The 15,145-nt window shown below is 45.5% G+C and overlaps 1 protein-coding gene across 1 annotated transcript; it reads right to left on the reverse strand.

The window, feature by feature from the left end:
- Window positions 1-1,346: 1,346 nt before the first annotated feature.
- LOC147964640 (protein RGF1 INDUCIBLE TRANSCRIPTION FACTOR 1-like) lies at window positions 1,347-3,480 on the reverse strand. Its single transcript, XM_087530077.1, has 3 exons — window positions 3,259-3,480; window positions 2,921-3,118; window positions 1,347-1,493 (listed from the first exon to the last, which is right to left on the reverse strand). Exons 1-3 carry the CDS (start codon window positions 3,478-3,480, stop codon window positions 1,347-1,349), a joined length of 567 nt encoding a protein of 188 aa, XP_087386203.1.
- Window positions 3,481-15,145: the final 11,665 nt, after the last annotated feature.

Below are 15,145 nucleotides of genomic sequence, written 5' to 3' on the forward strand. Positions count from 1 at the left end.
ACAGAACGAGTAAAGAGACTTGCCGGTAACGAGATTGAGCTAGGTATTGAGATACTGACGATCGAATCTCGGGCAAGTAACATACCGATGACAAAGGGAACAAACGTATATCGTTATGCGGTTTGACCGATAAAGATCTTCGTAGAATATGTGGGAGCCAATATGAACATCCAGCTTCCGCTATTGGTTATTTACTGGAGACATGTCTCGGTCATGTCTACATAGTTCTCGAACCCGTAGGGTCCGCACGCTTAACGTTCGGTGACGATATACTGAAGGTAGTTCGGAGTCCAGGATTTGATGACGGACATGACGTGGAGTCTCAAAATGGTCAAGACGTAAAGATCGATATATTGGAAGCCTATGTTTGGACATCGGAATGGTTCCGGATGAGTTCGGGCATTTTCTGGAGTACCGGGAGGTTACCGGACCCCCCCGGGGAGTATATGGGCCTTATTGGGCTTTAGGAGGAGAGAGAGGGGCTGCCTAGGGCAGGCCGCGTGCCCCCCCCAAGTCCTAGTCCGAATTCGACTAGGGGGGAGGGGCAGCACCCCCTCCTTCCTTCTCTTCTCTCTTCCCCTTCCTTCTGTCCTACTCCTACTTGGAAAGGGGGGAATCCTACTCCCGGTGGGAGTAGGACTACCTAGGGCGCACCATAGTAGAGGGCCGGCCCTCCCCCTCCTCCACTCCTTTATTTACGGGGGAGGGGGGCACCCCATAGACAGACAAGTTGATGATTGTTCTCTTAGCCGTGTGCGGTGCCCCCCTCCACTATAATCCACCTCAGTCATATCATCATAGTGCTTAGGCGAAGCCCTATGTCGGTAGCATCATTATCACTGTCATCATGATGTCGTGCTGACGAAGCTCTTGCTCGACACTCAGCTGGATCGAGAGTTCAGGGGACGTCATCGAGCTGAACTTGTGCAGATCGCGGAGGTGTCATACTTTCAGTACTAGGATCGGTCGATCGTGAAGACGTACGACTACATCAACCACGTTGTCATAACGCTTCCGCTTACGGTCTACGAGGGTATGTGGAAAACACTCTTCCCCTCTCGTTGCTATGCATCACCATGATCTTGCGTGTGCGTAGGATTTTTTTGAAATTACTACGTTCCCCAACAAGAGCATCCACAACACTTTAAATAAGCACCAAATGATTGCATTACAACATGCATAATGTATCTTTGAGGGAGCCAGCTCACCATTATTGAACAATTCGGAAAATTAGTCTTGACCCATCTCCATGAGAGGTAAAAGATAAAAAACTCTGATGAAAATTTTTGTTATGAATAAGAAAAAGCATGTCTAAATTGGTGAAAACCAACGAAAAATAACCAAGATCAATAGAAGGGTTCCCATTCAGGGATGCCCTTCCGGGGTCGGCAGTGGTAGCTAATCCATCCCGGCGGGTGGTTGCTTGACCCCGGTAGTCCATCACCGCCTTCTTCTTCTTCTTCTTCTTCTTCTGTTTCTAAGCTCGAGTCTTCCTGGTTGCGTCTTGGATCAATAATGAATGTTAGATTCGAATCAGACACCATTCCATCAAGTTGACATCAACAAGAAACAAACATTTTCATTAGTAAAGTCTATAAACTAGCTAGGTAGTGCATACAAATGTGGCAAACATAATTGATCATGATGCTCATATATACTCCAATAAGTGTAAGTTATTGAAAAAAGAAAAAACTGTCCAGCAAAATTTCATGTCCATACAAGCAAATGCCTAAGATTGCATATGTATTCTATGCTAGTAGATCTTCGAGCTCATATTAGTAATAGAGTTTTCAGAAATAACATCCAAAGTACAAAGATTATATTCATAGTTTTTTCAATCAAAATATGATGTGCTCGAAGGAATGCGATGTGACCGATTAAGAGGCAATTCCGGGTCAAAAGATTATGCGCCACTTAGGAACATATAGAACTTAAAGCATGGATGGCCCAGGTGTCTATTAGGATGTATTTTTGTGCATAATGCATACAATCATATTTTTGCATAGAATGTGGGTGTTGTGAAGTTCTCTCCAATATCCCTAACCTGGAAAATAATGAGTGACCTAAGTAGATGGTCTTGGCTTTACATATACGACTAAATTACTGATTATTGCTCATGCTATTAGATTTTCTTCAGATTTTACTTTTTAATTTACGAACATTATCTAGTGAAACCAACAAACACCTACACCAAGGCACCTCATCACACATCCATAAAGATAAGCTACATTTTCAATGTTGATGAAATCAATGCGAATGTTTGTGAAACTTAGCATTGTCAGGGGTACTCCCGACACCGGAGGAGGGACCAATAGATAGAGGGATGGCTAGGGCGCTCAAGCAGGTTGAGCGGCAAGGCACTCGAGGGTAGCACTACTAGTCATGGGTGGTCAGGGCGGCAGGCGGCCGTCGCTAGTGGGGTGGGCAACGGGAGGAAAAAGAAAAATAGTGCTCGCAATGGAATCACACGCTAGATCGCGTGCGAGCTAATACATGGGAGAGCTTGGAGCTTGTGAGCCCATCGTGAACTAGGTGGCATCAAGGCCATCAGTTAGGTTTGCATCCCGGCCGCATCCACTACTACCTCCATCCAGATGTGTCGGGCGCCTAAGAAAGGGCACTTTGCAATTTAAAAGCGTCTTAATTGGCTACAACAATAATTTTCGGCCCAAGAGATAGCCTATTTTCCAAAAATGATAGGCACATTTCATCCATGACATTTACTACCCTATTCATCCACACGGTGCTATATTTCACAAAAAAACGATAGTACCTTCTAATGTTAGACCTTGTCCATCCATTCAAAGACCGTTTTCAGTTAAGTGATTGTATCGAGACACGTGGTGCCTTGACAGCGAACTCACAAATATGGAAGGTAATAAGCACACCAAAGAGGCGACGGTAAGACGTGTGCATGTACCTTGCAGCTCAGGGAGCAAAAGAGGAAGTTGGCATCCATGAGTCCCAGTCCGCACTCCAGGCACGCGCCGGCGGGGAAAATGCACTTGATGTCATGCAGCGGTGCCTGCGGCCGCCGGTTCAGGAACACCACCATGTCGTAGTTGATGACGTACATCTGCACCTGCGAGACATCCGCCACTGCCTTTAGCTCTGCCACCTAGATCACTTCGCGGTATGAAGACTTTCGAATCTGAAATTGCATCCATCCAAAACACCGCTGCCATCATTAGTGCGCGTCGGAGACGTGAATATATTAAGCTACACACGTCAATGTTCTATCCTATATGCGTTACATACATGGATGACGTGGTGGTTGCGGTGGGCGGAGACGCACTGGGTGCAGCAGATGGCGCCTTCCTCTCCCGCGTAGTTGAGGCAGTAATGGTTACACTCGTTCTTCACTAGGTAGGGGTGAGTGGCACACGGCTTGAATAACTCCGCACCTAGCTGCGGACTTAGCCACGCGGGGGTGTGCCCCTCCGCCGCCGTCGCCTCATGGCCGAACCTCACGTTCATCATTGATGGTGTTGCCCCATATTTGTATGTTAGCGAACACAAGCAAAATCGATCATTGGCAAGAATGCCAAGGACAATTGGCATGTAATACAAGTGATTGACATCTGTGTTGGTGTACCTGCATAGACGTTGTTACGCTAGAGGTGGTGGCGGGGCGACCTCAATTCTATAGATCTGTGAAATGGAACGCTACAATGGTTGGGAGAAAAGCAGAGAGGTTCAAAAGGAAAGAAAAGAATGGAGGAAAGGTTCCAAGCGTTTCTTTCCATGGATGGCTACAGATCCACGAGGAGTATGTCTTCACGAGTCTCGGTTCCGTGTTTGCCGGACTATTTGGCCATGTCACTGGTGCGCGTCAGTCCTAAACAAACGGTTTTTAATCCCTTTCCACGACAACATTTGGAACCGTCGCCAAGTGAGTGTGGGAGATAGGGGGGGTCCTTCCCACATGACCCAGAAACCGTCAGGGATAGGGACCCTACAACACTCCAGCTCATTTCTGCTCGCATTGCCATCGCAGTCGGTATTCTGTGGTGATATGTTTATGATGCGTGACCCATCACAAACGGCTCACAATTATAGAACATGTATGATGCACGGCCCATCACAAATGGCTCACTTTTAAGAAGATTAGCTAATCTTCGTACGAGTGTCGGACAGGATTACGAAACTTCGGACCATCGTAACATCGTCGTACATGACAACTATCGCACACGCCATTCTGTGGTGCAACGTTTACGATGCATACTTCATTAGAAACAGATCATGGTTGTGAATCATGTACGATAAGGCAACTAACACAAACGTTTAGTTCGCCCGCACTGTTTGTGATATTGTCTGACATCGGACACGCTTTGCAAATGGCAACCGTGTGCATGCTTGCAGACGTTTCCTCTCTGTGAACCGTCTCAGATTATGGTGTATATCGCAAATGTTTGTGTTTTACCAACTGCGTGTGCCGTAACAACCTGGAGAGCATAATTTTACGGTAATTTAATTGCTTCTATTTCAAATTGTACTAGATTTGAATTTGAATTTGAATGTATGCTACAGCCTCATTCATATCCATCAGGTTCAAACAACCAATGCATTATTCGATTCATAGGTACATATGTTCAAGATTTACATAAGAACCAAATAAAGAACGATGAACCATAGTTGTATACTTGTACTATTAAAGACGGTAAAGAAACAGGTGAAATATATTCTGGTTGCTGAACAAGGTGAAGTGGAATGCCCGTATTGTGCCCTCCTCCATGCAGAAGGCACACACGACTCTAGTCCAACCCTTGTGATGGCTGATCGCCCATCCTTCATGTTCTTCATGAAAACATCTAGATAACCATTGTGTTCTGGTAGAAATACTTTAACCTTTGCATGCCCACCAATCATGTAGTTTGAGATGCAATCTTGAGTAAACTGCTTTGGCAACCACTGCAAAGGAAAAAGATTCGGACATTGTCATCTAACACAACTCATTATGGGCAACAAAAAGAAGGTTGCAGAGTTCCTACTTACCATCCTGCAGTTCGCTGTTGTCTTGGATAAAGTGTAAAGAAATAGTTTAATTGCCATCTTCGGACCCATTTTACTAACAATCTTTATCAGCTTCCTCACTTGATGATGGTTCATCGATATCTCATTGCCCCATACGCAGAAAGGGTCAAAGCGCGGATCTTTACCAATGACATATGTACCTAAAAGCACCAAGTTAATATTAGAAGCTAAACAGCAATTGCACAATGATGTAGTACAACACTCTTTTATAATGTGCTATATACATCCGTATGTAGTAGTCCATTTGAAATCTCTAAAAAGATAAATATTTAGTAAAAGAGGGAGTATCTTATAACATCCAAGATACTCACATATTAGATGAATTAACATCTTATATTATGGGCCGGAAGGAGTTTAGTGCATTCTTACAAATTATCGGCTGATTAACTGCCGTTCTATCCAGGGATTACAGTTAGTTTGAGCTAGTTCGGGCTCAAATAGCCCTAAAGTATATCTAAACATGAGGGCTAGTGTGAGCTAGTTGCATCTATAACCCACCCAAAAAAACAATCCAACCTAAGAGGTGCTAATTGGAGCTAGTTCTCCTAGTGCATTTATTGTCAATCTAAACCCGCCATCCAAACAACTCTTTGGATGGAGTTAGTTCAGGGTTAGTAATGAGCTAGAAACTAACTCTAACATCTAGCTAAGTTGAGTATCCAAACAGGGTTGTGTTGTTGTTGCTATTGTTGTTGTTGTTGTTGTTGTTGTTGTTGTTGCTGCTGCTGCTGCTCTTCTACGTATATCTAGACATCATTAGAACATTAATGTAACACTCTTCCTTGTTTCTATATAGCCTAGTATTGCATATTTAGACATTAAGTACAGTGCATGTTGCTATGTAGCCTCAGATATATTACATATGGCCCCAATTAACCTAACGATAAATGGGTTGTAGATATATTCAATTAAAAGTCCGATTCACCGATTAGTCCCTTATCAGCCGTCTGCCTATATGGTACTAGCTACCGATATCCTAAGCAGTGGGCAGATATAAGCCATGGGATGAAACTAACCTCGATGGAAAACAACAGTCATTCCCAAAATTGTCATGTGTAGGTACATCGAGAAGCATGTTAAGCACAACAGTTCATACTTGCACATATAGAACATCATGTTGTGAATAACTGGAATAACCAAGGCATACTACGAACAACCAAAGATAGCATTTGAAACTGGACATATCCTAACTAAAAACAACCAAACAATCAAAAAACTTTAAAAGAGGCATATGGTAGCTATAACAGGCTTAACAGCAAGCAAATATATGCATTACTAAAACTGGATTGATGAAATGTACCACACAGTAAATAATTGCACATATAGAGCATCACATTGTGAACAACTGAAATAAACAAGGCATACTGCAAACAACCAGATATAGCAATTAAAACTGGACATATTCTCACTACACTACAAAAGGGACTCAACAAAACAAATCATGGGTTTCCCCCTCTGAATAGGCATGGCAAAACAAATCATGGGTTTCCTCACTTGTCATAGATGGACTCATTCCTGTGGGAAGAGCATGGACCCTGGATGCGCTCCATGTTGTCGCAGACGGGCACTTTCCCCTTGGAAGAGCATATGGGCCCTTTCCCCTTGGAAGAGCCGGAGAGGGTGCCCTCCTCGTGGTCGCCGTCGATGAGGTCTGACTTGGAAGCTATGGATCCCAAGCCAGCGTCACAGAACGTGTCCTTCATAAATGACAAAAGGCGCTCGATGGTGATGTAGAATGGCAAATTGTTGACAGTGAGCCAGAAGAGATCAGCGGCAGGGCCATGGATGAGATCGACAGCGGTTGAACCCGAGGGTTTGGGGTGGGCCACTTAACCTGTGACATAGCCCGCCTCAGGCCATTGTTGTCGATGACCTCGATGTCATAGACGGCGGCTGAGACATGCCCGCATACTCTAGCCCGCTGCTTGAGTGCCTGCCGCCAGTAATGGTCGTCAGCTTCCTCGGCGATGTCGGGCGAAGAGACCGCTATACACCTCTGTTGGGCCAGTTGCTCCTCGAGCTCCACGGGAAGCATAGCCGGGCTTAGGCTGCGACGCTCTGGAGTGGGGGATGGGGATGGTTATGGGGATCTGTGGGAAAGGGGGCGTTTGGCAGGCGTCATCTAAGAAACTCAGGGCGGCCTGGTTATGGAGTTCCATGGGTAAGCTGCACCGTCAAACCGGCAGATGTTGACAATGGAGGCCTTGTGGCGGCAGCGGTGGCGGGGACCTTGCTAGGGTTTCGAGCGAGGGAGGGGTGTGTGTGTGTGCGCGCGCGCGCGCACGCCCGAGGAGGTTTTGGTGTGTGTGTGTGGAGGGGGGCAGGGTGTTTGAGGAAATGACGTTGTTACTGAAAATTTTACTATGGGAGAGTCAAACGCGGGAGTGAAATGCCAGGCTATTGAAAGTTTGATGGTAGGGCATTGCACATGGTCTAGATATAGCAACCGTGTGTTATGAAACAGACTCGAGGCGGGAAAATATTTTCTAGGGATGTAGGCGGGATTGGGAACAAGAAACATCGCACACGGTCCGGAGATAACAACCGTGTGTTAGGAAACAGAAAAACCCTCGAGGCGGGAAGATATTATCTAGGGATGCAGGCGGGATTGGGAACAAGAAACATCACACACGGTCCAGAGATAACAACCATGTGTTTTGAAACAGAAAAATCCTCGAGGCTGGCAGATATGTTTGAGAGGGGGAGCCTCGTGGAGCCCAATGTATTGTGCGGATGTGTGTGTGACAGGGGCACCAGCGTGGCACACGGTTAGTTTGAGTGAACCGTGACTGTTACGTCATCCGACTTGTCTAATGTTCATAAATTTGGCGAAAAATGACACGGGAGAGGGTCAAAACACGAACACATTTGCATGTGGACCAAATTTATGTATCAAAAGGGTGGTTTGATTTTCAAATACCAAATGCAACTTCGATGTGGCACCTCTCTCACAAAGCGCATGGTATTGCTTGCCCCCACCCCCCTCGTGTCGGCACGAATTGAGAATCCTAAGCTATGAATGCATGCCCCCCCCCCCAACCGAGTTTCACGTAGCAAAGTGCGAAGTAGCTAGAAGCCCGCCTCTTCCCTCGTGTTGGAACGAAGGAAATCCTAAGCTATGAATGCATGCCCCAACCGAGGTTCATTCACCTAGAAAAGTGCAAAGCAGCTAGCAGGCCCCCTCCCTTGTGTTGGCACAAAGGGAATCCTAAGCTATGACTGCATGCCCCCCTCAACGGAGGTTCACCCTAGCAAAGTGCGAAGTAGCTAGCAGCACCCCTCCCTCGTGTCGGCACGAAGGGAATCCTAAGCTATGAATGCATGCCCCCCAACCGAGGTTCACCCTAGCAAAGTGCGAAGTAGCTAGCAGCCCCCTCCCTTGTGTCGGCACGAAGGGGATCCTAAGCTATGAATGCATGCCCCCCAACCGAGGTTGACCTAGCAAAGTGCAAAGTAGCTAGTAGCCCCCCTTCCCTCGTCTCGGCACGAAGGGAATCCTAAGCTATGAATACATGCCCCCCCAACCGAGGTTCACCTAGCACAGTGCAAAGTAGCTAGCAGCCCTCCCCCCTCGTGTTGGCATGAAGGGAATCCTAAGCTATGAATGCATGCCCCCTGCTCCCCAACCGAGGTTCACCTAGCAAAGTGCGAAGTAGATAGCAGCCCCCAACCCCACCCCTCGCGTCGCCACGAAGGGAATCCTAAGCTATGAATGCATGCCCCCCAATCGAGGTTCACCTAGCAAAGTGCGAAGTAGCAACCCCCCACACACACTTTCAGTCGGCAGGCCAGAGAGGCATATCTCACCACGGTGGATCGTAAAATAGACCAAGAATAATCCAGCTTGGTCATACGACCTCTCTCTTGTTGTTGGTCAAAATTGCGGCCGTCCATGCGACCCCGAAGATGGGCTAGCTCGCCAATAATCATGCAAGGCTAGTCCCCGAAGACAACCACTCACTACTAGGGAAAACCTTATACACAGAATCTTAGCAGCAGCGCGGTACAAAAAGAGGCGCTACTGCTAATTATCTGCAGCGCGGGAACAAAACAAGCGCTACTGCTACATAGTTAGCAGTAGCGCAGCTCAGTGAAACCACGCTACTATTAAAATCGATAGACAATACCCACCACCCTAGATTTTGCAGCAGCGCGCTCCTGCTACCCGCGCTACTGCTAAGCGAATAGCTATAGCGAGGTGAGATACCCCGTGCTACTACTGAGCGTGTCCACCCCACACCACACCAGCACACTGACCCCGATCGACCCCAACCCAACCAAACTCTCTCTCTCTCTCCTCTCATCCACAGCCGCCGCCACACTCATCCGCCCGGCGATCCCACCGGCCGGCGCCCTCCGCCCTCATCCCCTCCACCTTCCCCCACCTTCTATCCATCTATATGCCCCTAGACTAGATCGAGCAGGCGAGCGTCGTCAGATCGGGACCGGTCATGCCCATGGCGGGGCATCTGGATCCGTGCCGCCGTCGATCCAGGACGCGACGTTCGACTCCTTCTCCACATCCATGCCAAGGGTGAAGATGAGTGAGGGGGCTTCCTCCCCGCGCTCTCTCCCAGCGGTGCTTGGGGCTCCGACGAGCGGAGGCGAGCTCTGCGGCGACACCCTGATGGCCATTAGCCATGGTCGTTGTGGCTTCACATGCGCCCGCCAGCGTCTGCGCGTGGCTGGATGGCGCGCACGCGGCCGCCGACCTTCGCCCTCTAGCGCGCCGCACCCCAGACCCACCACCGCGCGCTGCCACCCCTCTCCCTCCCTGACCCCCAGCGCCGCAGCACCTCCCATCCCCTTCTCCTTCCCAACCCAGCGGACGGCCAGAGGAGGAGGAGGAGGAGCTGTCTTCTCCCACCCTCCCCTGCAGCAGTGAGCCCTCTACAATGGAGACGACGCCATCTCGCCGTGCACGCCCCCAATCTGGACGGTGGAGCAGAAGCCCGTGCCCCTCCTCCCCACCACGGCACATCCTCTAGAGGTCGCCAGATCCGGCTTATATCCCTGCCGGCCGTGGTACCATCGGAGAGCGATTTAGTGCCGACACTCTTGGTTCTATGGATTGAAATAGTCCAGTATACAGGTACGCATTAGAATTTAATTATTGGTCATGGATTCATGATTCTCCCATGTGTATTTCAGTTTAGTCATAGCAATTTAAGTACAAAAGAACAAAAGATCTGTAGACTAAAGTTCCTAAAGCAAAATTGTTATGCGTTCAGTTACTATATATACAAGTAAATGCTTAGTTAATGAAAAGAAAAGGTTGATGCAACGCCTGTCCGAGCAAGTTTTTGGTTGCCTGTCCCACCAATATACACACAACTTTTGGTTTTAAAGCAAAACTATTATGGGATTAAGTTACTACAAGTAAATTTTAAGTTAACTACACGCAAGACTGCTTTTTTTGGTTGCCTGTTTGACCCAATTTTGAGAGATAGACTCATTATAGTGAATTGGCAAGAAAAGGTTTGCAAGTATTGATCATGCAGGTAGTTGCTGGTGGTTGTGTTGTAGCAGCTGCATTATCTATGTTCCTGGAGAATCTTGATAAAACTCTTGGATCCTAGGAACAAATGGTGATTGCTGAATTTGCTGTCTTTGTTCATCATACCAAAAGTTTGATCAGTTATACTTTTTTACGTATGGTACTTGCATCCTGAACCACATAGTTTACTAATGGGAGTTTGGCTGTGTGATGACAAGTCCTCTCTATTTTTTTACTTTTCATGATTAGTAAAATCCTTGCAGCCGCTAGTCTTTGAAAGATTTTGCCCCTGTAATATCTACAATGCTGATTCTAGATTGCTCTGCTAAGAGTTCAGTTGAGCATGGCTTGGGTGCTGATCTTGTTTGTCATTGATGCGTGCTAAATAGTAATTGAACCTGTTAAATTTTGTAAGGATGCAGAAAACATGTGGGCACATATATCTGCTATCTTATACTATTGTTGGTACTTTGAGGCCTCACAGTGTGGTTCATGTCTAGCATACATAGCTCTATGTGAATTTCTCGTCAATATAGAATGTTTGGCGATATAACCAGGTTTCTTGCTTGCGATATATCATGTTTCTCGCTTTCTAAAATGAACCTTGGTGGTCTCAGAATATTGTCATGCGAATGTCATCAGTGATAGAGGCAATCTTCACATGATAATATTTCTTGCTGTAGTATATAGGCTTGTAGGCATTTTGTTGTGGCATATATGCTTACTCAAACCAGTTGGATATGGAATTGGCCCAGCTGCGCAAGGAGAACCAGATGCTCATCCAGCGGCACAGGGATCTCATGAACGTAAGTATGCACATTTAATTGACTGATGAGTTCCTCAGCCTTACTCTATGCCAATATTTAACTTAGGAAATATGTTAAATTTCTACTCAAATGAATAGACATTTTGGATGGTTATGTCTAACCAGCTGGTATGACTAGGAAAATAACTAATATTATTTGGTTTGTGTAGCTGCACCTCTAAATTACAAACCTCTTTTTTGTTACCACTCTGTCATTGCCTTTAAATAAATTTATTGGTATTATATTGTTATCAATGTTGCACAATTGCATGGCCTGTATTTTATGTCCATTTTAATCGTTCTTAGGAAATATATGTGATCCTTTTTGTTCAAAAAATATATGTGATCCTTGCATAGAAACCAATATTAGGTTTTGTGGGTCTCAATTTCTCGAGATTACAAGGAGCATCGCAATTAAATGGTAGGAGTTTTGCAGCATAGTTGTTGATTTCGACTAATGTCTTTGCCAGATTAAATCCAATTTCCTCTTTGCAGGATAGATAAATATTTTCCTCCTCATGTCCTGACTATGGAATGAAAGACAAAAATGTCTATTGGCCATTCCCTGGCAAAATCTACACTGCCCATATAATATTCATTTTGAGTGCTTAAAGCTGCGTGTGATGTTGCCTTTTGTATACATAGCTATACCCACACTCATGCAATCATGTGTTTGCATCTTCTATAATGTTTGATTTGTTGCTTTGGCATGATACTACTTTTGACAAGATCTATCTGCCTTGAGGATCATGATCTAATTGAAACTTTGTAAAGTTTGATAGCGAGAATATGTATTATAGGGAGTCAGTGCAAGGCCGGCTTTCTTAGGTGATCATGTTGTGGTTGCATTATGTGATTTCACGAATATAAACTAAATGATATTGTTTGAATTAATATACATATTCCTTGAAGAACTTAGAAATGTATTTTCCTACTAAGAGAATAATGTAACACAGTAGGAAGAAAACAAATGGTAGTCACTAGAAGTTTTCCTACTAAGAGAATAATGTATTTTCCTACTAAGAGAATTAATATACATATGCCTGGTGGTTGTTATGAAGCCATAGAAGTTTTTGTCGCATGGGAGAAATGGTAGTCACTAGAACGGAACATGCGTCTTTGTCGCGCCATTCTTCTTTCCAGGGTTGTGAGCTTTTTAGCTGTCCAGCATCACCCTATGGCAGATAATCATTTCTATTATGTGTTTATGCTTTCGTTTTAAACTACTTCAAAAAACAAAGAAATTGGATTCTTTTAGCCATATTATCATTTGAACATCTATATGAAATGATCTAAGTTTAAGTATATTTAGTTTTGAAGAAAAGTAAAGGCAATTAATGTGAAAATTAGATATGTCCTATTACCTGGCAATATATAGTTCATCTAGGCTTGGTTGGCAATATATATTATCTAGACATTAATTTCATTTGTTTGTAGCTAGTACATAGGCGATCTCTTGTTAATAGAAATCACTCACTTTTTTGTTTTCGTATATTTATTCCAGTAGCTACTGTACATCACAACATGCAAGGAAATATATGTCTGCTGAAATTTAATTTTATTTGTTCTTTGCTCTTTACAAAAATCTTGGGTTCATAAATGGGAGAAGCGCATAAGGGAGAAGAAGATGATTGCAAGGATGGAGAGGGAGCAAATCATTTGGAGGGATAGAATGCCACTATTTGGTGTTTTTATGCATTTTTGTTTGCTTTCAACTGTGTTTGCACTAGCTTGGAATAAGTGACTAGGCAATAAGTGTAGAGCGCTACTAGTATTCAGGATACTAGTAGTATGTGGTACTATAGACTCGCTACTACTATTTTATTAGTAGTAGCGCGGGCGACATCTGCGCTACTAGTAAAATGTTAGTAGTAGCGCGGGTTTACCCCGCGCTACTACTAACTATTAGCTGTAGCGCGATACTAGAAGCGCGGGTACCCACGCTACTAGTAGCCATTTTACCCGCGCTGCTAGTAGCCTTTTTCCTAGTAGTGACTGCATGCATGTGGCCCAAACGTAAGTATGCAGAGGTGTGTTTTTGAGTAAATGGAAGAACTTTGATGTGGCGCCATGATTTCGAACTAGAAATCCCCACACTGAGTGAGGGTTAGGTTGACGATGCATATGTATGTTACACCACACTTCAAGCCAATGACGGGGATTCATGCATGCATGCATGCATAGTATATGCACTCAAACTTAAGCTCTGAATCTCACCGTGACCTATACTACGATAACACGAACCAAATGTAGAATCCGCCATGGTAACCTATCTTGTTGTTGGTCAAGGTGATCATGGGTCTCCACGCGGGCCCACGAATATATAGGCTTGTCGCCAATAACCACGCGAGGGAGTGTACCGTTCGAAGGCAACCACTACATGCATATGTATGGAGGTGATGCATGCATGCATGTTTGAATACACAACATTGATGTGGCGCATGTGTCAAAAATCGTACACTAGCTCCCCACATAAAGCGAGATCTGTTCATGACTCGATGGGAGGGATTCATGCGCACACATGCATGCGTGTGTGTGTGCTCAAACTGTATCATGCATGTCATCCCAGAGAAAAAATTATAATCCCCTCGTAAGTCAAATTAACCACTCTTGCATGTTGTCAGGCAAAAATTAGTGATGGACCAAGCGGGCCCACAGATCGAAAGCATCGATATCGCTGATAACCGCTTAAGTGGGTGTGAGAGGACAACCACCACCGCTTTGCATGTGGGCCAAACATATATATGTTGAATACCCAAATTTCTCAACTTTGATGTGCCACATGAGTCAAAACCGTAAACCATGCACCCACACAGAGCGAGGTTCATCAAGCGTAATACATATGATGGTCCCCTTCCCCCCTCTTCACCGCATACTATATGCTCCTGCCGTAATGTATGTACAACCCAAAAGAATCCTCATCGATGGTGAAATTAATTAACCTCTCCCGATGTAGGTCAAAGTGATGCATGCATGCATCGATGATGGCCTCGTCGGCCCACAGATGGAAGCGTCACACGTGAGTGTCCTAGCTAGGATATGCATGTGGCCCAAAAAGGTGTTGTGTGATGTTTGATGTGACGCCCCCGATTTAATCGTACACTAATCATACACGCAAACGTGTACGATCAAGATCAGGGACTCACGGGAAGATATCACAACACAACTCTACAAATAAAATAAGTCATACAAGCATCATATTACAAGCCAGGGGCCTCGAGGGCTCGAATACAAGAGCTCGATCATAGACGAGTCAGCGGAAGCAACAATATCTGAGTACAGACATAAGTTAAAAAAGTTTGCCTTAAGAAGGCTAGCACAGACTGGGACACAGATCGAAAGAGGCGCAGGCCTCCTGCCTAGGATCCTCCTAAACTACTCCTGGTTGTCGTCAGCGGGCAGCACGTAGTAGTAGGCACCTCCGGTGTAGTAGGAGTCGTCGTCGACGGTGGCGTCTAGATCCTGGGCTCCATCATCTGGTTGCGACAACCAGGTAGAAGAAAAAGGGGGAAAAGAAGGAGAAAGCAACCGTGAGTACTCATCCAAAGTACTCGCAAGCAAGGAGCTACACTACATATGCATGGGTATATGTGTAAAGGGCCATATCGGTGGACTGAACTGCAGAATGCCAGAATAAGGGGGAGATAGCTAATCCTGTCGAAGACTATGCTTCTGGCAGCCTCCGTCTTGCAGCATGTAGAAGAGAGTAGACTGAAGACCTCCAAGTAGCATCGTATAGCATAATCCTAACCGATGATCCTCCCCTCGTCGCCCTGTGAGAGAGCGATCACCGGTTGTATCTGGCACTT

The sequence above is a fragment of the Triticum urartu genome, chromosome 6A (genome assembly GCF_056163025.1).
Source record: "Triticum urartu cultivar PI428250 chromosome 6A, HENAU_Tu73, whole genome shotgun sequence".
NCBI lineage: Eukaryota > Viridiplantae > Streptophyta > Magnoliopsida > Poales > Poaceae > Triticum > Triticum urartu.